General features: G+C 38.6%; 1 protein-coding gene across 8 annotated transcripts in view; it reads right to left on the bottom strand.

Moving 5' to 3' along the window:
- UTRN (utrophin) overlaps nt 1–24826 on the bottom strand; it is a 375635-nt gene that overhangs the window by 158746 nt on the left and 192063 nt on the right. Inside the window, exon 1 of one of the 8 annotated variants that reach the window (XM_066994168.1) lies at nt 12061–12126. The exons of the other annotated variants lie outside the window; for them this stretch is intronic. Within the exon in view, the coding sequence (XP_066850269.1) occupies nt 12061–12111 (51 nt within the window). The 5' untranslated portion in view covers nt 12112–12126. Of the gene's footprint in view, nt 1–12060; nt 12127–24826 lie in introns of those variants that run through there. 8 annotated transcript variants of the gene reach the window in all.

Genomic DNA, 24826 nt, shown 5'->3' with positions numbered 1-24826 from the left:
CAACTGCATCAAGAAACTTCTCAGCACTGGGTTACAGGAACTGCCATGTTCTGAGTTAGTGACCAAAAAGTAGGGACACTGAACCCCCAGAAAACTGCAGCGCGGTAATCTAAGATCTCAAAGGTGAGTGAGCTCCACGAGGATTGGAAAAGTAGATCAGATCCACAAACAGTTCGATATTAAAGCAATGCAATTCAGCTGCCACATCTTCAGCCTATAAATTAAATCATTGTACTGACAGTAGCTACATTATTCTTCAAAGCAAGAGTGACCAAACAGACTCTGTTGGACGTCATATTTGGTCTTATTTGACTGATTTCAGTACAAATTGAAAAGCTAATTCTTGTTAAAAAGTACACCAAGCTAGCACAGACCTACAGTGAATCAAAGGAATCCAAAACCAACCACAATATTATTTTATCATTCATTTCCATGAAGTATTCTTGAATATACAAAACATCCAGAAATTATTGCTATTTTTGAGTAAGAAATACTTTTTCAAAATGTGAAAACCTACAGCTTCTGTAGATGATTAAAGTGGTATTTGTTACAAACTCTTTTATCCATTTTAGATACTATATCCTCAAAACTTGGGGTTAAATTACCACCTTGCTTATACAAAGCCTTTCAATCATTCCTGAGAGTTTGCTATTACTAGTTTCATTATCCCTTTCTGATTAAAAGGACATTAGTGTAGCTGAAGTTAAATCTGCTGATAATTAACAGCCTAACCAGATTAAGCTTAACTATTTTTTAATACTCAACCTATTATGTATTTGTTCAATTAAATTCACTTAAAAATCACAAGTTGAAACAGTGCCACTTTGCAGATGAACAATGGCCAAAAAAAAAAATTTGCTAAGAGTTGAACTTTTAACCTTTAAAATTACTTTGTCCCTATCAAGGATTAGTGTTTCTGCTCATTTTCGGAAAAAAAATTTCCTCTTTAGCATTTGAAATGGAATAGTTAAATATATGATGCAGAAAATTCCTGCGATCAGCTGTACCATAACTGTACTCTACTACTCTGAAAAGAAATAAAATATCTTTTAAGGTGCACTAGAAATCAATGGGAAGAAGCATATGCTGACACAGAGTAGCATCAGTAGCTGATGTAAGTGGTGAAATGCACATTTGTCATTATAAGAACTTTTAAGTATCTCTCTGAATATCTCTAGATTCATTTTCTTCTATTTAAAAATGCTAAGAGTCATCACTCCATTTGTGCACAATAGATCTATATTGGTTCTATTGAACATGAATTACACTTTCAGCAAAGATGCATTTTGCATACACAACTTTCCGTTGCTATAAATTGCTCCTTCTTATAAACCATTCAAATAGAGAGGACACTCTATCTAAGAAGGTTGCACAATTGCACAATCCAAAACCAAAACTGCACTTGAATTTATCACTCCAACTTTTTTTTTTCCCTGTAAACTACTTTGCAATCATCTTAATGCCATTTTCATCATTTGGTACTTGTTTAGACTGAGTGACTTGAGTTATGGTCTTGTATCAATACAGAAGCAGGAACCTCCAGAATTGGTATTGAAATCCCAGCTAAAATGAGTAAGGATGAGTTTTTTTTTTTCCCTCATGTTTAAACTGGGAATAGAGTCTTCCCTTCTCCTCCACAGCCATCTCCTACTTATTTAACAACTTTATTTTTTTTTGGCAAGTGTAGCACTTGTACTTGCATATACTACGGTTTCATAAAAAATAAGAGAAAAATGAAAAATACAAATTATGTTTTCTAAATTACTTGCAAGTGGCTTTACTACGTTCACAGCTCTTTCTCTACATGGCACCAGTTACTGAAAATAGCCTTAGTCTCCTTAACAGACTGAATTTTAGTAATTTTCATCGGTGTATCTGCACCTATAAGCTAATGCCAGCAACATGCTGGATATCAGAAGACTGTAGACTGATTAAGAGTCTTATTAAGACTTATTAAGAGAAGCTTCCCATTTGATCTTTCCTTCAGTAGTTTACCTAGAATTATCAACATGAAAATGTATATAATTGAAACTATACACTAGGGATGCTAGAAACACCCCAAATTAAGCATTTCACATCTAAAAAGCATATCACATCGCATCAAAAATACTTCTCTACTAGTGGTGGTACGCTGAATTTAAAGTTTATTCATCTTTCTTCCCTCAGAGTGTCACTGCACTTTCTTAGGCATTCTTATCTGTGCATTTGGGTCAAATCATCCTGTTTCAGATCAAGTTTTAACCATAATTTACAACGTAGTGTGAATTTTCCTTTCTGAGATATGTAAAACTTTCCTGTGAGTACCTGAAGTGCCAAAACACACCCCGTTCAATTCTGTTCAGACCTGTTTCCTACGAGAGAAGTAGGGACAGTGGCTGACCGATGCTATCACAACGCATGGGTGATGGGTTAACCCCATGAGAGAAATGGAAAAACTGCTTTTCCTTCTGTGACAGCTTCTGAGCAGCCTCCAGCAAGCATCCCCCCTGTGAGAAAGCAGCAGCTGCCAGGCATGCTGCAGGAGGAACATCCTCACTGGAAATCTCTGCACAAACTCTCTAGAGTAAAGAATGACTGGAAGAGCATGACAAACATTAAACCTAATTTTAAAAAAATCTTTCAAATTAAAGTTGTGTTTAAGTAACTGTATTAGTCTATTGATTTCTATTTTTTGGAACAACCCCCCCCAAAAATGCCACACCAAACAGTGCACCTGACCTGCTTTTCAAATATTAGCTTCCCAACCTGAAGTTGGAACTGAACACATGGGCCTTCCAAACTCAAACTAAAAACGTGCATTTGGGGTTGGAAAAGCTTTAAACTATCTTAAATAAAAACTTCACCTAGAGATCTATTTTGGTATGCTAACAATAGTGGTATTGTAAATATACTTACTTAAAAACTCCCAAAGTCACTTTAAAGGTAATGTAGTACTTTCTGATAGTCTTTCATTAACCAGCCTTACTTTTTCAAGTGAAAACCGTGACACATTAATCTAATATAATTAATTACAATTGAAAAGGAAATATTTGAAACAAAGGAAAATAATTATTTAATATTGATATTGACAAGCTTCAAAATATTCTTCCAGCAGTGGGCAAACTTTTGGTCTTATAAGTGTGGTGAGGATACTATAAGGCCATGCAGCACATCTAATCTAAGCTAAATTGAAAATTAAGCAAGTGAGAGAAAGGTCAGGAGATGTGATCTCCTGACAACAGTATGGGTATTAACAGAAGGACACAGAGAGAGCACATAAAAATTAGTTCACTTAAGCTCCAAATTACTAATGAAATGAGAAACATCTGCCTCTTACTGCCTTCCACTTAAGCCTTTATTTTTTCAAGTCTCAATTACCCCAACATATAATTGTTATGTACAATGTCCATTGACCGGAGTTTCCTTGGGTGTCCTTTCCCTTGTTTAGCCACAGTGATTGATGACCCTGAAAGAGAGAGGGCCCGCAGGATTTGGGGAACGTTATTGATCCCAGGCTGGAATACAAATGCCTCTTTAGAAATTAATGATATAAGTCATGTTTGGATCGAAACTGGGAAGACTGCATCCTAACAGACCTACAGTGATTCCTTGCAATGCCATCTGGCAGCGTGTGCCAAAAGAGCGGCTAAAAGCTTCGCCACTTCCAGCTGCTGGAAGCAAGGCACAACAGAGATGGAGTGAGATCGATTAATAGGAAGAAAAGATGCAACTGGGCCAAGGGCCCAGTATTACTAAAAGCAAGACTATTTCTCGAAAATACTGTTCCACTTACCCAGAAAAAGAAGCGCAGTAATAGTTCTCAGTCATACAAAAACGGTCTCTGTTCAGTCTGACTAAACACAAACAGTGACTTACCAACAATCTCTTCTTTCATATAAATTTCAGGTCTTTATTTTCCACTCTGTAAGTTATTGTAGTACTACGTGCATTCACAATACTGTGAAGACCCTTGGGATTTCCTTATTAATCTTGCAGTACTGCATGACCTCATGATGCAGATCCTCTTCAGAAAAAGCTATCTGTACAATCAGGTTCAAAGGATAAGCAACAACAGCAACTTTAAAGTTCTCCAACTAATCAAGAACTGTGGCTAATACAGGTGTCTGCTTTTACATATGAGCCTCCTTGCCTAAACTGATGTTCATTTTGACCACATCAGTAAACGCAGTAATTCAAAGGAGAGCTGGCTGTGATGTTTAATATCATTATTAAAAAAGATTTCATTTTAGGGGTTTTTAGTTTCAACCAGTAAGTCTTAAAAACAAAAAGATTACAAGGACGGTGTCAGTTCAGATTCTTCAGTCTTAACCACCTGGTTTAAGCATAATATATATATGTTTATATATATAATATATACATACACACACTTGAAAGTGTCAAATTGTCGTAGTGCATTGCTCAAAAAACAATTCGAGTCATCCATACTATTTCGCCTTTAAACAAATTAGGTGAATTATTTAATAAAGCTACATTCTACAACCAAGCTACTGATGTGAAAATTGGGTCCTTACAGAGCGCTGACATCTCAAGTACCTTTTACATGCAACAGAAGTGCACAGGAAAGCCTCTTCCTTGCATAGTGATAAGCTATTTTCTGAAGTACCAGCAATGGACTGTAGCAATTAAGAGACAGAGGTGAACAAAATGGAATTAGGACAGAAGATGCTTAAAAGAAATGAAGCGGTGTATACAAAGGACAAGGAAGAAGTAGTAGAGAAAGGTGGTATGGGTTTTTTTTGTTGGTTTCTTTATTTTCTAGTTGGTTAAGATTTTAAAAATAAATAAAAAATACAAGCCTTCACAAAATGCCACACTGTAAACTGTTAGAAATCAAGTCATTGCATGGGAGGAAGTTATAAAAATAAATTATCAAAGTGATTGAAAGTATGAGGAAAAAATATGCTCCTGCTCTAGTATGTTTTTTTATTACACTTACTGGAAAATTTTGCTAAACAGCCTTGTTAGAAGCAGTGAATCTTGTTAACACCACTAGCCCACTGACAAGTTAACCAATCATACATCAACATTTGTGAGAAATATATGAATTTACAACAGATCTACAGAGATGGTTGATTCACTGAAATAAAATAAAATCAGGTATCAGGTAATTTCTATAGTCTGCACACCTTAGCTGTGTGTTGGAATAAGCAGTATCAATAAGTGTCATGGAGTCATACCACCATCTTGCTTGGAAAAAGACCTTCAAGATCTTCAAGTCCAACCACAAAATTGGCCTAAAAGCATGACCACAAAAAAAAGCTGCATTTTTCAGGGGGGATGAGGGATGTTATTTATAGCAGCATAAAAAGAAAAAAAAAAAAAAAAGCCTCTCTCTTTATTTACCTTGAACATGATGATCAAACTTAATGTAACCACTTGACTTTGTTTTGGCCCCTTCCTCACCCCAGCAGCACTTGGCACTTTCACTTGCTTAAAGCAAGAAAAAGAAGAATGAGTAACCCCCTAACTAAACTGTTAAGAGAATATATTACATTTCTAAATACCACTAATTGAGAAAGGCAGGAGAGGAACACCATTTGGACTTACAATTACTTTGTCAATGAAGAGAGCAAAATATTACTGCTAATGCCAGTCGTACAGTGGAGACACAAAGCATCTGCAAAGGCAGCCCCGGACAGCCATGGCACAGATCAAAGCACTAGCAAAAGTGTCGGGAGCTAAAGCAGGAACACAACACTTGTGGAACAGAGCTGGCACTGCAGATGGGAAGGAAAAAGAACATTTTGAATGTTCTTAATGTATCTAATATAAACCAGAACAAAACTGAATAAAAACAATTGTTCCTTGTCCCTATGGAAATTCCATGCATGAGCTTATGAATAATATTACAAGAAAAGACTTCTTTTAGAACATAAAATACATAGTCTCCCTCACCAATGATAAAAGAAATTTTCTGCTTTAGGAGATTATTCCACAAAATGCATGTTTGAAATGTGATCACATCTTCTGAAGCTCCAACTACTTAGAATTTACCATCCCCCAAACTCACTTTCCACACATGTAAGAACACTGTCTAATGAACACAGTATTTGAACTGCTCAGGTTTTGTCCATTTATAAAATACTTTATGTATTCAACACATTCCAATGATGGGTTGACATCAGTACATTATTACAGACACATCTTTTAAGAAATAATTTTAATCCATAGAATTATGGATGCCAACACAATGCCAATGCAAGGATCCAAATGAGAAATATGGCCTCATCGCAGCACATCTGATGTTTCCTAATTAATGCAGTATTTATTCAGTCATCTACTTCATGGGAAATTATTAATGCTATTTAGCGCTGTGTTGTTCTCTCTTCAGTTGGTTTCTTCCTTCCCAACCTTTACTTCTGACTGCCCTTTCTGTCCATCACACGGTTTCCTACAAAGGATTCCTCAGCACGTCCACCTGGTCACAGAGCACAGCAATACCACAGTCTTCTCAATGGCTCCGGACAGCAACCAAGAGGCAAAGTCCTTCCATCTCCTATGCCCATTTATTCAATCCTACAGGCTCAAGTAGCAAGTCTACTTTTCTCTTTGTGCATCAGTGACAGAAAGGGATCTGTCACAGTAATTCATGTGCTAAAAAAGAAATGTTAGAAGGGCACCCCAAAGAAGGGCAGAGAGGTAGAGAGCATGTGCACCATTATTAGAGACAGTTACGACCCTGAACACAAGCTACGATTTCAATTATTACAATATTTTACTCTTCAATTTTCATTTTTACAAGAACATACGTGTCTCATGCAAAAGAAGGAACACATTACATACATCTGACTGGGTAATACTCCGCTCCTTTTTTCTGGACTATGAACCATTCCTATCTAATTAACACTGCCTATTTTTTCTCCAGAAAATATCATTAATAAATTATGAAAAATAAGTTGCAGAGAACTTCAGAATAAGTTCAATGTTTGGCCTGATTTTTGTTCAAGCTTTTCCTTCAGGTGTTCACTACCTTCTAACACTTTGTTGCCACACACAGAAGAGGCTGTTTGCACTCCCCAGGCATTTACTTTTCCAGAGACTTATGCCTTTCTTCAAAAGCGAGGCTTGTTTCTACATTATATACCGCACCACAAAAAAAGCTACAGGTCATACAGCTTTTAGAAACACGACGGGTTATGCTGGGTCGCCCAAAGCAAACCATTTGGGAAGGAGCAAATCAGAGTTTCAGTAACCATTTCTTGTGTGTCCTTCAGTGGGATATAAGGCAGGCTGCTTCTATTAGGCCTTGTGGGGTAGTACCAATCGTCCTACGGGGAAATTCTACAGAAGAAAGTAAATTTCAAAACAGATTTCAAAATTGTATTAATTTCAAGAGATTCAAACTCTCTTTGCTTTTAGCATCTGTCTACAAATGTCTCTTCAACCAGCACCTTACAAAAATAACTATTTCAAAGGTGAGGGAAGGAGAGAGAGGGCAGGCATCTACAGCAGTCTGTGCTACTCCAGCACACAGCCAACAAGTCATAAAAGAGAGTAACAGGACCGTGGATCTAACAACCAGTATTTCTGAAATGTCAGCCAGACACCTCCACACACTGAGCATTCAAGCATGAGGGAGGGATGGCAGGAGCTCAAAAGCCGATACGAATGAACGCAGTTTGTCCTTCACCTGCTTGGCGCTCCCTGGGCCACAAACACCACCAAGTCTCAGCAGTAAGATCCACGGTTGGGTCAAGCAAGCAAACCAGCTTTGCGCTCTAGAGCAGACCTTTGTTAATGATGTTAGTCCCTGGTGGAGAAAGATAAGCTCTGGGGCTTGCAGATCATGTTGTGGGCTCAGCTTCTCCCACGCACAAGCAACAGCACTGCTGTGACAGGAGGGGAGCTCAGCACACCAGACTGAGCCACTGAGAGAGAGGATTCTGCTGAATAGCACTGCTGTAAAACCAAATCCTGTTCAGTTTAAGAGATCAGAGATGCACCCTCAGCTAACACACCTTGCCATTTCTGTGGCAGTTTAAGCTAGCAGAGATCACTCTTTTCCAGAAAAGTTGAGCTGGTCGTTCCATTTAAAATTTCATTCAAATAAGAAAACTCAAAATCTAATACTCTGAGATCTCACAGGATGGCTCTGTGAGATCAAAGAGTCAAAATACAACCATTAAAACCCATTCCTGACCAGTACAGCACTTGGGAGAGCCAAACAAGTTCAGCTTTATCAGAATCCCGCAAGCATTTTGAGTGGAAGGGACCTCTGCAGGTCTCCTGCAGGTCAAGGCAGGGCTGATTTCAAAGCTAGGTTACACTGCTTGGACCACTGCCGAGGCAACATTTTCTCTCTGTGCTCCTCTTTCAGTTTGCAGTTCATGACTCAGAGTAAGAGAAGTTTTCTGCATCCTTCTGTATGCTGTACTTTATGCAAAGACTTCTACTGGTGTATATTAAATAAACTACACGTTGCAAATACTTAGATAAAAAATAAAATTAAGGCAGCGATCCTTTCAGTGACATTTGCTGTCACCCCCCTTCCTTCCAATACATTCATATGAACTACAGTAGAAGTGTTTATTACAGAAAACTCTGCACTTTAAAGATTGTGAGTATGCACATGGAAGCAATTAACAAATGAAATGCCATGCAAAATGCCATTTGAAAGATGCGGTATTTTACAAAGCAGCATCCCGTAAAGTCAATTAGAGAGAACATTATCAAAATCTTGGCAAATCTGCACTACGACTCATTCTTTTGATGATGAAGACATGAAGAGAGACTGTTCATTTTGTGAAATGAGGGTTGCACAGGAATTTGTGAAGTTTCAAGCTATATAAAAACATCTTTCCAAAAATACACAGCTAGAGCTTATTTGACTGTAAAATAGTTTCCTTGCCACTTCCATTCATTTTCCAAACAACTCATATTGCAGTATTCTAGCATTTCCAATGAACTGCAAACCAGTCCACTATACAAAAACGTAAGTACAGTTTAATTTTGGAGAAGATCACTCACTGCCTACAATTTAAGTGGAATTTCTTATTTCTACAGAAAAAGTATGTATACACAAAAAATGTTCTAGTGAACATGAATGGGGACTGTTTTACTCACATGATGTTTCTTTCAAAATTAGCTGGTATGAAAATGCTAGTAGAAATCAAAACTAGCAGCAGTTAACTTACCTACATATATAACTAAGAAAAGCACAATGTTTGAAAATATAAATTAAAGCTTTATTGGTTCTTTACGCAACAGAATCTAGTGAAAACAGATGAATACTCAGCTATAAAATTCATAACATTTATTTTTTCCAGAATGTTTGGCTGAAGAAATACAAGTCTTTAAATAGTAACTCATTCTTATGAAATTATCTGACCATACTGTGCAAGCAAATACGATTGCTATCTGGTTCTATATCACGTTAAGAACTGGAAAACTGAAAACAAGAGCCTTCAGCATACCAAAATCTTTTGAGGTATAAATATAGCAACTAGCTTGCATGCGTCATCACAGATACGGTACCAGAAATGAGATCCTGAATAAATTATAAGCTAAAGAACACACACAGGGCTAGAAGAAGGAAGCAACTGAAAGCAACATGAATGATCAGAGCAATGTGCTCTCTCTTCATTAGTTCCCTGCAAACTTTGTTCCTCCTTCTGCTGTAGAGACAGCAGTTGTATTACACAACTTGATATCATTCAAAAGCCATTTTCTTTAGAGAGGATTAAAACTTTAAAAAAATGGTAAAAGCATCTAAAGGGGTATCCTGCAGTAGAAGCAGGTGATTTTTGGCACTGAGGTCAAGAAATGAGGGCTGAGCCATGAAGGGGTGGGGAAAGTCAGCCTGCATGGCTGTCCGCAACGTCCTGGCTTGGCTCCCCATAGCAAGAGACAGCAGGTCAAACCCAGCAACACAGAAATCACCAACCTCCAAATATTAAGACCTCGGACATGTCTTTCACTCACGTGAACTACTGTCACTCGAATATCATGACTCTTCAATACCAGAATGCTGCCAATAACCCGTCGCCAGCCTATGAATTATCCCATCCTCAGCCTATGCACTAAATCCCTTATGCTTCCTTGCTACTACGTTAAGGACATGTGCATTCACACCACCCAATCTGTACACACACCTTCCCAACAATTTTGGCACCCACAGCTACCAGCTGACCAGATACTGGTTGAGAACAGCTTACTTTACTCAGACAGCTAACCTAAAAATACCTGCACAGCAGCCATGGCTGTTGCTTCACTAACGGGCACCAACTCCATCCCCTCCTTTCCAAAGGGCAACGAAGGAGACCAGCAGCTCCCACTACTGCCCAAGGTAAGCCCATTACTGCCTGGAGACAGTTCAGAGACAAACGAGCAGAAGGGAAGGTAGCACACCTCAGCTGGACACTGCCTGTCACTGCTTGACCCTCTCAGGCAGTCCAGAAGTATCTTCTGTCCACTACAAACTCCAGTATTTGAAAGAATGTGACAAGAAAATTACAAATATTAACTTAAAATATGAGCTCAATTGATTATAAGAGATACCATCCAATTGCTTGTTTTCTTTCTGTTCGTATAGAATGAATATACACTTAAGAGGGCAAAATGAATTAGCTTCACATCCCCTGCCAGTTATTAATTTTGAATTTCAGATAAAGAACAAGTTAAGACATTTTAATTAAAAATATACAGACAGTAAGAATTTCCAAGAAAGTAAGTCTGGTATGGCTGCTCTAATGAATTAATTCGTATATCGTCCATTATATGAGCAGACATCGTAATTTCCCTCTTGCTTCCCTTAGACATACAAGGGAAATTCTAAACCAAATATAGGAACCAGCTTAGTTAAAAATAAGGTTTACACAGACATTAACTCACTCTCCTCATGTCAGGAGTTTTATTTCCCTCTCCCTTAATTAGACCACTTCAATGTTGCCCCCCAAAAATCAGTTTCCAGAAGACGTAGAATACTTCACATCATGGTAAATTCCTGTCCTTGCATATTACTTTCCTAAAAACATATCTTTGCTGCTTTCCCCAGGAGATTTACAGCACTGTTTCACAATGCTGACACGCGCATACAATCAGCTTCCTAATGAAAATCAAAACAAACGCGAGTAACATCCCAACTAGCCCTTGGAGAGTTTCGATTAATACCCCATCCATTAGGCATCTGTTTCATTACATGATGCAGACCTCTAGATTATAGCAGCATTAATAACTGTCCGCAGACTGAGACATTTACATGAGTTTCTATAATGAAACCACTATGCACAGCGCAACCCTCAGTGATTCATTTGGCCTTTACCATCACATGAAAGTAAATTCAATTTGGCAAACGATTTAGATTTGAATAAACATCCCAATCTATCACTGATGACTTTAAATCCTTGGCAAGGCCTATTCAGTATTATTTCAATTTAGATACAGTGAGAATAATGCAGGAATGGGTATTACTTTAAGATTTCCTTCATTGGGAAATATTTTAAAATTCAAAGTAAAGTAGAAAGACAGGGTATCGAAATGTCTTGTTCGGTTAAGAGAGCATTTTACTAGGCGTTGTTCATCCCAACTCATTGAAGAGCCAGGCAGAGGAGATGTTGGCACTCAGGAGGTCTCAAGAAAAGGCTCAGGACACAGCCAAGGAGCAGAGTGCCTTTCTGGGCCCAGGGCCTGCCTCACCAGGCTGAACAAGCACACCATGCATTAACAAGCACACCATGCCTTCAGCTGCCCTCTCCAACCCACACAGGCTCGGACAGAGAAGGTCAGGGACCAAGACGGGGTCTGCTCCTGCTCCCCATTTACCCACAAAGCTCACGGACACGACAAGAGACACAGCAATCTGGCCTGCGAGGGACAGCCGCCATCTTATTGCCAGTGAGCCCAGCTATGTAAGAAGGCTCATTCCCTAAGATATTCCTCAGTGGAAATGCACCCAAACAGCTGCCAAGGCTTCAAACACATGCAGCCTCTGTCTTCCTTGACATACCTTCACAACTGCCTTACGTTAGAGAAAGTTTTATAGAAGAGTTCACATTTTAAAAATACTGAAACCAATCCCAATAGTGGTTGACTTTAGTGAAATTGCACAACAGCATTACTTACGTGAAGGGAAACATTGCTGTGACTACTTTGTTGTGAACGCTCAGTTTCCATACGTCAGGATTTTAAACTAAAAGCATTTTCAAATGCTTCTCAGAATAATAATTAAGAGAAAGTAATATGTACATGTTCCACCCAGATGTATACTGCTGGCAAAGCATTCATAGTAAAGTATGAAAACTAAGCCCTTGTTGTTCTCCTGTTATTCTCCCTGAAGCAGACCGCCTTTTCCTCACTGGTCCCCTATATATTCAGAAAGGAAATTAGAGAAAAACCCCAGAGACATCATGAACCTATTTATAATGATTGTCACAGGCTACCAGGGATGATTAATGCCAGCTGAAGTCATTTAATAATTTTGGAGTCTTTAGCACAAGATGTGTGATTTCTTACTGCCATAATCAAGCATTCGACTCTTTTTTGTTGTTGTTGTGTCTGCGTGACACCCTTGCACAGTCTGAAGGACAAGCCTTTGTTTCACTGCCAACCAGCAGTAACTGTTGTCACTGTATCTGGACACATGACATTAATATTCTGCCTGCCAAACACACCAAGTGAACTGTGCTGGAGTTGTAGGTGCTTAATTCCTTCAGTGGTACCTTTCCTAGACAATGCTTGCTCATATCAAGTATCTACTGAGTTAAAGGTATTTGGGGAACTTGACATAAAGTTAGATTGTGGCAGCAAGTACTCCACAAAAAATGCTATTTACCATACAGCTGGTAAGTTTGTAACAGAGGGGTTTGTACCTCATCAACCGGTATACGTATGGAAGAAAAAAAAATGGTGATGTACAATTAACAGCTGCATAAGATTATGAGCAAATATAAAAGCAAGCTATTTATAAATTCCCATATTTAATTTGAATTCACAGAATTTTTATGTGGCTTATATATGTATTGACAAAATCTGACTACATTAACCTTAAACTAAAATATTTAATTTTATCACTTAATACACTATACACATTCATTTTGCAACGAAAGAAGGCATGTATTTAAGTTTCTTTGAGGTTAATTCAACAGAATTGTGTCACATCAGAGAACCTAGATTTAGAAAAAAAACATCAAATGATATACGGCTTTCTTAGAAAAGGTTGTCTAAAGTGACAACATTTCACCCTAGTAAAACCATTATTTACTCTAAAACTAATTTGCAGAATGTTAATAAAAGTCTTACTGGTACACAATTTCTGTTCTGTTCATACTTTAACAACTTGACACCCCTTTTCATAACATTTCTGCCACCATCGCTTCTGGGAAAACAGGTAGCCACGCAAGAGTCAGATCCTGGTATAAGGAACCAAGTCAGTAAACATAAGGGTGTCTCTTGAAGGAGCACACGCCTGCATTCACAGCCAGCGTCGGGTCTTTAAGAGGGGGAAATAGGAGCACACATATAGCATTAGCCTCAACCCTTCACCAGAAATATCCATTGCTAGGAGGTGGGGTTTGGGGTTTGGGGGGGGGGGGAATAAGCAAACAACAAAAACAAAGCAACAGAAAAAAACACTTTGCAAAGCTTCTTGAAGCTAATATTTGTTATGTTTTTCATCTTGTTTATAACATTACATACAAGCAGGGGGTTGTAAGGTAAGTTCATTCTTCCACATGCCTAGTATCTCTTTTTGCATTACAATTTGTCTTGCTATCTAACTACTTAACACAGAAGATGAAAATTATTCATATGAGAAAAGAGCAAGTCACACTAGTGCCTAGCATGACAATTTTAAAACATTCATAGTTTTAAACTCATTGTTTCATCTTAAAAGCGCGGTCATCTTTGCTGCATCACACTGTAAGCACAGCACCCTGTGATCAGTTAGAACCTGATCATCTTCACCTGCCATTTCCAGTTCAAAACACCAGTTACTCTTGGTCCCTCAGCATACAAAGCTTGCACAATGTACAATTAAATGCCCAGACACTGCTCCCATCTTCGAGTCATCTAGTTTTTCCACGGATAATGTTCCAAATCTTCTTTGTATTCATAACAGCTCTTAGCACTGTCTCATCAAATCATTTAATTAGTGGACACCTTTTTGGGCCTTGTTCTGTATTAAAATATTTCTTTATTCCATGACAGTACCTTCCCATGGATGATTCTCCCTAATCACCATCAATAAGCCAAATAATTTTCTCTTTGGCAGAACTCTTCATCATCAACTTCTGATTCATCTCTTATTACCTTGAAGTATTTCATTAATCTAAAACAAGTGGGTGTTAGCAGTTTCTTATAATAATGCTTTAACAGTTTTACCTCAGTCTATATAGACAAAAAATATTGCATTTCTGAAATTTAAATACTGCCTTTTTTTTTCTTTTATTATCCTTATTGAGAGTAATAATAGTAATAATAATAATCCTGTTTGATGAAACCATGCTCTGCTCTCAGTAATTGCACAAAACTGCCATGAATACGTTTGGGCTAGAACCCAGGGATTTACACTAGAAACTTAAAACAATAGCCTATTCATTTAATCAAGGGAAACACAAACAATCATTCAAAGGGCAACCCATAACAATTAAGCTGAGCTTCTGAATACTAAATATGAGCCATCCTCGCCTGGTGCTTTCTCCTTTCTATTAACTACGTGAGAGACTATAGTTTATAGAGGATTCAAGTTTCTAAACATCAGAGGAACTAGATTCTAGTGTAGTCTTCTGATGGGAGTGGTAGGAACAAAAAACTGAGCAAAGTGTTTTAAAAAAAGTTTTACTACTTCACCAAGAAGCTATTCTAAGCCAAAAGAAATTACTTACTATACGGGTTATGTCAGTGTACTTTTCACTCCTAATAGCTCTTACACACAAGTCTCCAAAAATATTTATATTTAAAGAAATAATGGAATTGGGGAAGCTTTTCTTTTGTGATGCAGATTCCCTGACTTCAGTCTACAGTTGAGCAGATATTAAAAATGTTCCTGTGTTTCATTATAAAGTCAAAACAAAGTTGATTTTGTTTCATTTACATGCTAGCATTTGCCAGGGTAAAATTTCTATTTAGTTTATCTACTTAATTTGCATTATTCCTTTCCTATGCAGCATCTTAGCCAAATACTAAACTGCTGCTTAGAAAAATGAGACATTTAAAAAACCACATTCTTCCTGCACTGAACTGTAATAGGAACATTATCAGAAGAGTTTTTGCTCATTAAAAATGAGTTCCTGAGTCTGAACTACCAACACAAAGAAAACAGTAGCTAGAAAATTCCCATGCCGGTAACCATTGCTTCGCCTGTCTCAGAGGAGCCATTAGATAGCTTACCAATAGCATGGAAGTAAGGGAATACAATCTGTACAAAGCTAAATTATGCCTGAGAGAGCACCAGCATTTCCAGAACTTGGTCTTAAAAATCCCTTTTACCAACTCCAATTTCACTTTTGATTTCCAGCAGTTCAAAGGAAGAGGTTATTCTATCGGGTTACAAATATCAAGTGCTACTATGGATTCAAAACCCTTGAGTCAAACAAATGCTTAACAGTCTTCTGTTTCAAGGGCTTTTAGGGTGCACTTTGTTCCCTTCACAATTTTTTTCTTACACTTTTTAAATAAAAAACAGATTATTGCTTAATAACATGATCCCAGAGGAAAAGCTCAAATACTCTGAAACTCGCAAGGGTACTGGCAGTACTGAGCTGCGGCAGAAAACCCAATTAGGAAGGGATTAACTGAAAATATCAGTGCATGCACGCATCCAGGCGTTCTGCCTCCCCTCTGTACCGAACTGCCCTCGGAGACCAACAGGCACCAGGCTGACAGCCTCCCAGCAACTGAGGGCTTCGAAATGTCTGTGCTCGGTAGGGCAACATGCATGGGGCAGAGGGAATAGAGAGATGCAAACAAACACCAGCCTAGCAAAAGCAAAACAGCTGAGCAAGTTCCCAACTCTTTTGTTAGGTTTTCTGCATAACTTCCTTGAAGAGTACAAGTCAGGGAGTAAGGAACAACAAATGGGGTGGCTCTAGTGAGTGAACATCATATTGGTGTGTGCGTGCAAACATTTTAGATATCTTTATTATAAAGGCATTTCTAGATCTTTGGAAAACCTTTTTCTCCTTCCCTTCTGTCTCACGCTGTTTTAACTGGTGATTAGCTCACAGATGTCTAATGAAACACCTTTTGTCTTTGGAGGACAAAAATAGATTCCTAGCCTAAAGCACAGTGAAAAAAAAAAAAAAAAGAAAGAAAAAAAACAATGAAATCTAAAAGACTTCAGATTTGCCAATTAATATTTCACGGCACAAAATAGTCTGGAGCAGAAACCATAGCCTGCATGTCGAGAGGATGAAAATAGGACATTCTGAGAATGGTGCTGTACTATCCATTAGAAGTATTAAAAAGCAGAATAGGAAACCTGAAAAGGTCAACCAAATGCTTAAGAGTAAGCATTTAGCCTCTCCACTGCTTTCCCTCCTGCCTTGCACACTGAAGGACTGACACGTTTCTGAGTGGGAAGGAGACTGCTTTCCGTTTCGGCTTCTCAGTAAAGGCAGAACGGGTGAACGGATGTTTCTGTCTTCTGGTTCAAGATGAAGAACAGGATATACAGCTATGAACGTAACGAGAGTAGTTGCAGGTCAAGATAAAGAGAGCAAGACGGTAGACAAAAGGAGGAATCCTTCCTTTGGCATATCCTACCTGCTTCCAACTACAGCTGAGCAAGGGGGCTCCATGGATCAGACACCACCTAAAGCACGGTAAATAGCTGTGATGGTCTTCATTTTTACCATGATTTTAAAGCATCCAAATACTTTAAGTCACTTTTTACTTTTGGCCACTCTATTGCCTTGCAGAAATGAGTTCTGCAATGCAATTATCTGGCATATGACAAGGTACATCCTCTTACTTAATAACTTGCTCTCTCATTAGATACCTCCTCATTCTCATATTAGGAGACATAAGGAACAAATCATTCCCTCTTCATCTTCTCTCTGCTATTCAAAGAGTTTATAGACTTCAATGAGATGAATGAGGGTGCTTGGTTCTCCATATCGAGGGTCATAATTTATTTACTTCCATCCCATTCAAAACCCAATCAGGACATCTGATTGCTCTGCTTGCCTTTCTCAGTATCTTTTGTAGTCGAACTACAGCCTTTTGAGGATAAGGTGAAAAGAAAGTCACAGTATTCAGTAACAAGATTTAGCAAGGACATGCAGTAGTATAAATAATGCTTTCCATTTCATTCTCTCTTTTATTAGAAACTATTAATTAAATTGTCTTTGCTTTTTTCTTTCTTTAGAATTGACACTAAACCTAAACCCAGAATAACCTTTTTTCCAGTGTAGCCAATTAAGAACCCATTACAGTTCATGTATAATTAGGACTATTTCTTCTGACACAATCTTTCATATGCCATTTTAATCACCTTAGAAAGCATTACGACTCTTCACAGCTCATTTTAGTTTTTGTTGTCTCTAATACATTTGTACGAGCACTACACAGTAACATCGCACTCTTCGTACTTTCATAATTCATTTGCTAATAGACTGAACCACAGATGTTCATCTAGAAATCTAATCCAAAAGGCATTTCCTTCTGATTTCATGAAAGCTTAAAGTTCACTGTTTTTTATTTAAATGACGACACTGTCGTCACTGTAGTTTGTTTGTTTGCTGTTGCTGTTTTGGTTTTAAATATAGGGATCCATCAGAAGTTTTTTGCAACATAAAACATACCGTGTTGACTAAATCACTCTCCATAGTGACTGAGTCAATCACTATATATAGAACTGAGATAGATTCTCTTCAAAAGCTTGTGTCTGTTTCTCAATACAAGTTATTAAATATCTTGCGCCAGGGGAGGTTTAGGTTGGAAACTTAGGAGACATTTTTTCTCAGAAAGAGCAGTCAGGCATTGGGACGGGTTGCCCAGGGAGGTGGTGGAGTCACCGTCCCTGGGGGTGTTCAAGGAAGGGTTGGACGTGGTGCTTAGGGACATGGTTTGGTGGGTGACATTGGTGGTAGGGGGGTGGTTGGACCAGATGATCTTGAAGGTCTTTTCCAACCTTGGTGATTCTATGATTCTATGATCCTATACTAATTCTCTTCCCTTCTGCAGTTTTCCGCAGTTCTGCTGGTATGTAAATCAGATTTGCTGGTCTGTGATTTCCAGGGCACTCAAGTCCTTTTTTAAAAGCTGAAATAACATTAACCACCTCATCACAGATGGGTATGCAGACAATGTTGTACACCACAAACACCAGTTCAGCAATGCCCGATAAAAGTTATGTGAAAATCCTTGGGTAAATACCTTATTATAGAATCCTGACTACGACATATTTCTGTAAGCAGGTAGGGTAATTAAAACTGCTTCTATTCAGACTTCAGTTTGAGACAGACCCTCAGACATGCTCAGAATGAGGAAACGTTCTTTTTGTTTTGGTTTGGTTTTTTGTCAATATCAAATTCGGGGGGAAAGGAGGAAATGAGGCAACTGAAATTAAACCAAAACAGTCCACGGGACACTTACTCCTAACAGACTGCAGTTTATTTTGCACATTTCATTTTGACGGAAGGAGCATGTGCAACGCAGCAGATGCACCAGTCCCTTTCTGCTCATCGATCTAAACTCGCTTGCTCTGGAAGGCAGCTACCAGCAGCTGCACGTGGACTGCGCCGCAGGGAGTGCTGCTGCTCCCAGCCGAGGCTGCACTGCTCGCTGCCCTCCCAGACAGCAGTCCTGCCCCTATGCCCTCAGGCAGATCTCCCTGAATTAATCTCTTCGTTAGTGACTCATAACAGGGTCAGGCTGAATGCAAATAGATTTATATTTCCCAAGTATGGATCGTCATATGGTACAAGCACAGTGTTCATTTCAAAGTCTTTGAGTCAAGAGGAAGGGTGACCACTTTTTTTTTTTTTTTTCTCCGGGAGGTGAAAAGAGTGCTTGCACAAGCAATGAATGCCTCCAAAAAAGAGTCTTTTCCATACCCTTCTCTGAAGCAAGGGTATTGCTTCAGAACAGAATCAAAACACTTCTGGCATACTTTGCAGACAGTCCAGGCCAGATTATTTTGCTGCATTTGACTCTGCAGTGGTTGTTCCAGGCTCAGACCTCTGGTACTGACTCCCATTCATTCCTTCCTACTATTTTCCCTAACACTTCAGTCACATGAGAAAATAAATACAGTACTAAATGCGTACAAGGTTTACCTACCTTCAACATATTTTAACCCTAGGGTCTTAGTATGTAGGAGATCCAGAAATACAGTAAGAGAGATAAATAAAAAGCTATAATAGAAAAAAAATCACACTGTACTCTTGTCTCCTTGTTGAGGTGCCTGTAAGTTAACTGCCACTAGGAAGAGCACTATATAAATTATTGCTTTGCAAAAGGCACAAGGTGGGTGAAACAAAAGCTATGCTGACAGGAGTCCAAAAAAAGTACATATGCCCATTTGAGTTAAATACAAAAAACATCATTTGTTTTGCCTTATTAAAAATAATCATAATTGAAAAATCCTTGCAATTAAATAATAAAACTACTCATTAAGGTGCTTTACTATGTCAGTGTAAACACATTTAGTCATGCAATTTTATTATTTTTTTTTTTGGATTGCTGTTACTGATCTATGTCAGAACTAGAATATATTATCTTTGGTACAGGTGCATCTTGCAGTGAAAACAGCAGGTCTGAGATACCAAAAGTAAATAGTGACACACTGATCCCAGCCCCACACACCCTTTCAAAGGACAGGTGAGCATACTTTCTTTACAGAAAATGGTAATTATTCAACAGAAACATTATCAGGTGTGCTGAAATTACATTTCCAAAAGATACCTAGAAAAATTGCTACAAGTTTTATCTAGTTGCACCAGGAGCACTGACTATGGAGAGGCTTCACGCTTCAGCGCAAATAAAGACTAAAAATTTTGGTGATAATCAAGATAAATATTAGGCACTATAGTAACAAGAGCATCACACAAAAGGGACTGATTGTGATGGATAAAATTCAACACACATTTTCTTCAAGCATAACTTAAATTGAGATTCCACTTCGGTAATCAGACATTTCACTCAAGCATTTCACATTACATAGTGATAAATGTATTTGTTATTTTAACAGAAGTGTTACAGTACGCCATCATCTTCAAGCTCTCTTATCCCCCTTCCAGAAAATGCCTACTTAAAAAGCACTCAGAAATAGCACGGTATTACCTGCAATAAAGAAAAATGCATTTGAAATAAGCTATAACTGTCTTCATAATTTAACTCATCTTTCTGGTGTTTGATTTAGTTGCTTACCTTCATATAGCTACATATAAATAAAAGTTATCATCCATTAAAGCTCAGGCCAAATGAATTGACAAACTAGCAAGTGATGATAAACAGCAATGAAGTGATATGGCCTGCCAAATAAACTTTTCCAATACTAAAATATTATTTGAAAATAAAACAAAACAACAAACAGTATTTTATAGAGTTGCAACAGCTCTGCTATTTCACCACAAAGTATACATATTCAAAGAAAATAAATTACAGGAACTGCAAAAACAGATTAAACTTGCAGTGTACAAAAATACCGTACAATATAAATTAGTAGCGAAATAACTACACCGTTCTGCTCCTTCGTATTATATATTTTCTTGGAACAAAGATCCCAGCTAAAGAAACTTGACACAGCACAGCTGATTCCAGATTTGCATCAAGTTGTGATATCTGAAGGGTTATCCAATGATATTTTAAAGTAAAAGAGACTGGCCATAAACCAATACGGTCCTCAACATTACCTGCAGTTACTTTAAAGCCTTCACTTTTACTCATTTTGCTGAATTTTCACCATTCAAGCTAAAATTAACCATTTTATGGTTGCTTTTTCTCCTCCATTCTCCTAATAAGGAAACTAAAGGGGAAAAAATATTTTCATCTTATTTTAAAAACAGTACTTAAAATAACTATAGCACCATGCCCCAGCACTGTGGGCTGTCCCTTCCGTCAGAAATAGCTCCATTCTGACTTGACACAACCATAAAAAAAAAGACCATTAAAAAGTTGAACCAAAATTTGTGTATTTCTGAGAATTTAAACAAATGTATACATGAATATATGAACACAAAAGTGAGTTTGCCCCCAGCAAGGAGAAGCTAAAGCATCAGCAGCCTAAAATCCCCCAAATTTATTTCCACATCCTATCTATTTCAAACCTGAACACAGGTTTTCCAAATGGAGTTGTGCTGAGACAATGTCAGTACGCCTGAACGGAGATCACAGTGCTCTCCTACGTCCTCAGTGACTCCACCGTGTCCCTGCTGGGACCACTTTGCTTGGTAGATGCCACCGGACTCAACAACTCAGGCGGAAAAAGAAAAGATGGAAAAGAAAAGATGGATCCCATAAGGGAGGCTGAGTAAGCGGGCACTGCAAGAGAGTGAGAGTACGAGGGCATCAGAGTGAAATCTGATGGCTGGCAAAAAAGGGAAAAAGGAACTGATGGGGAGGTGCAGCGTGCAGAAGAATGGCTAGATCATGCTATGGAAATGACTGCCACGGAAAAGCAAAGAACAGGTGGTGAGAATGGAAACTGCGTAAGAAACCTTGAGAGTTGGAACCTAGAGAACAACTGGAAGAGAAAGGGACCGAATGAGGAATCCACCACAGCAAGATGTGGACTTGCAGAGCAAGGTGACTGCAACAGGAAGCAGCCAGGTGGAGAGAGGACAGGAGTCGGGAGGAAATGGGACTGGGAGGGTTAAGGTAGAAAGGATCAGCATTCGCTGAGCGAACAAGAAATGCCATGCAAAGCCTGGAACACGAGACTAGAACCAGTACGCATCTTGTGGTTACATTACTGTCAGCAAAAGAAAGGAGGGTTACTCTAAAGCACCCGGACTAGACCCTAAAGGTTAGGATTCCATACCTATACCTACTTTTGCCTCTCTCACAAAAATCCAGCAGGATGTTGGTCATAACAATCTTGCACTGATTTTTTTCAAGGAAGCAAAAGCATGTTCCTCATGTGCTGAAGCCAGACTTCAGATCCCAGACAGAGTCTGCAGACTGCCAGGAGCTTGCAGTTGCAGATGAAGCCAATGAAAGCTGTTCCATGAACAAGCGAAATACCTAGTAATAGTGAGAACTTACAAAAAATAGGCAAGAAAAACATCCTGAAAATTCCAAACTAATTATCCAAACGTGGCTGTATACAGTTTCTCTACTTTATTTCTTCCTTTCTAATTGCACAACTGAGGTAAAGCAACGCCACTCAGCTTAGCAGACAAATTCATTAGTATGTACAAAGCACTTGGGTACCGTAGTGCCATATAAAAAGCACTACAGTATTGTTAAAAAAAAAAAAAAAAGGCTTAACCAATAATAATCTTCATAAAGTCTGAATAGCATGATCTAAAAAGGAATGGGGCCAACACACTGAACAACGAGGAAGAAAAACACCAAGCAGGTGTTCATTAAGCAAGTACTGGCTTTTGCACCGTAAATGAAGTGAGAGGAAGGAGTGGAAAGGTATCAGAAACATTTAATTAAGAATTGACTCATAACGCATGAACACAAGGGGGTAAATTAAGGTTACGTAAGTGACCTTAATTGCAGCATCTCGTAACTTGAATATTCAACACAACTTTAATAATGTTTTTCTAATTTCATTTTGTGTGTACAATAAAAGTTCACATTCGGTAACAAAAAAACCAGAGTCTTTTCTCTGACCTCTATCGTCCCCTGCTTTCAGCCACAAAGCCAAAAAGAAGTGAAGCTGACATTCAGACTTACCCTATCAAACTCACTCTGTTTCAGCAGCACAGAACTCGAACAAAGAGGCACAGAGCAGGGAGAGAAGGAAGGTCAGGGAGAGCCAGTATTTCTGCACTGAATATACAGACTCTCAGCTCATCTGTGTTTGTGAAGTTCCCCCGCAAGACCAAGAAGCAGTTTTTGTATTCAAATTTCAGGTAGCAGACTGGTGCCCCTGTAGTACTATGGAAAGTGGTGTTCCTCTGTTGTAGGATGGTCATTTCTTGATCTCATATCTAGCCCCTTCAACAAGAAGGAAGGTTGCTCTGTCTCCTGCTACTCTGAACACATACATAGGTCTCTATGTCCGCCGGTCTCCTACTTCGCGTTTTAAGTTAGCTAAAGCAGCGAAGATCTTTTTAATCTGGTTTCCCAGCACCTGCCACAGTAAGACTCCAGCATTCTTGGATGCTACCGTAAGAGTGCCCTAACAGCAATGCTTCTCCTCTCAGACTACCTTATTCTAAAACTACTGCTACAACAGTGGCTCTAACGGTATTATTCCTATGTGCTAATGTAACAGCCAGACCAGATTGAGACACAGGATGTGTCTACACCAGCAAGCCCTGATGTGCAACAGGAACACATCTGTGGGATGCAAATATTTGAGCTGAGGTCCACGTGAGACCTGTTTCAGTGCTCCAGACTCGCTCTCAACTGGTCCAATGGGCTGAATTCAACCAGTGGCTGGGACACACTTAGTGTGCCCTGGGACTGCATCTTCTAATTCAGTTTCACCCAGAAAGACACCCTGTTTGGGCACTCCAAGTCTACTGCATGATACGAACCAGAAAGCAGGGACAATCCTGCTTTGAGGGATTTTCCAATAAAGGGCATTTTTGACGCGACCTGAGTCGCCAGCGGACGGCCACATCCTGCTGGCACCGACCGGCAGCTACCAGCTGCACCCCTGGGCCTCGCTCCAGCTCCCCCGCTTTCAGCATCATCACTTCCTTACTGGAACTTTTCAGTGATTCTGCTGCTCTGCACACAAAGCGGGCAGGGTACAGAGTTCTTTGTACAAAAGATGAAGCTCATTAAACTTTTGTTGCTGAATTTAAATACTGTACAATCACCTACAGAAAATACCACATGCATCTGAACAGTTATTCTCCGCATATCCAGCAATTATATACAACTCATTAATTTTCATGTGGGTTTTGCAGTACTTGTCAAATTAGCCATTTGAATACCATAGTCATTTTTAAATGGGGAAAAAAGTATTGAGTTAATAATGAATAAAATTGCAGTAACAATAGTTCTTGCTATCTTTATAACTGCCTACATCCCAAATTTCTTCATGGATGTTAGCATGCAATCCCCAATTTTTTTTTTTTTTGCCAACAGAACAGATGGTGCTTTATTACAAAAACAGGGAAACAAAAACAGAGATAATGTTGAAAAAGTTGTGCATTTACTTACAGAAACAGACAGGAGCTAAAAGGAAGAAAAAAACAGTATTCTGGTGCAACAAAAAAGGAGACATTAACTTTCTGGGTATATTTTAAAGGCAGCAGTTTTACTTCTATAAGAATTACACTATCCTAAATTTTAAGAAGTTGTTTACTCCCAGAGTGGCTCTGAATTCGACATGTAGTTGATCAGGACCATAAGTAATCACTTCTAGAGACTCTGAGAGAGATAAATAAAATGCATTATTTTATAGCACAGCATAAATCCTTTGCACAGCTTTTGGAAATACTTGGATACCAGATAATAACCTGTAACGTACTGAGGAATTATTTTTCACATAAAATGAAGAATAATTCTAAATTAATAATTCATAAAATTAAGAATAAAAGTAGGATGCCACATGATGCAGTGAGATGTTGAATGCTTACAAAGGGACTAAAATGCAAGGTACCACTCGGCTGAATTTCTTTTCTCAAGCACAAAGGTTTGAGAACACTACTCCATAACAAACAGTATTCCAGAAGACTCGTGTTGATTCTTCTAACAACTGCTTTCATTTAAATGGTTACCACTTCTGTGATCCCCAGTATTTTCTAGTTACCACAGA

Source organism: Anser cygnoides, chromosome 3, assembly GCF_040182565.1.
Source record: "Anser cygnoides isolate HZ-2024a breed goose chromosome 3, Taihu_goose_T2T_genome, whole genome shotgun sequence".
Lineage (NCBI taxonomy): Eukaryota > Metazoa > Chordata > Aves > Anseriformes > Anatidae > Anser > Anser cygnoides.
Note: the sequence above shows the minus strand (reverse complement) of the source record. Positions and strands in the feature narration are given on the sequence as shown.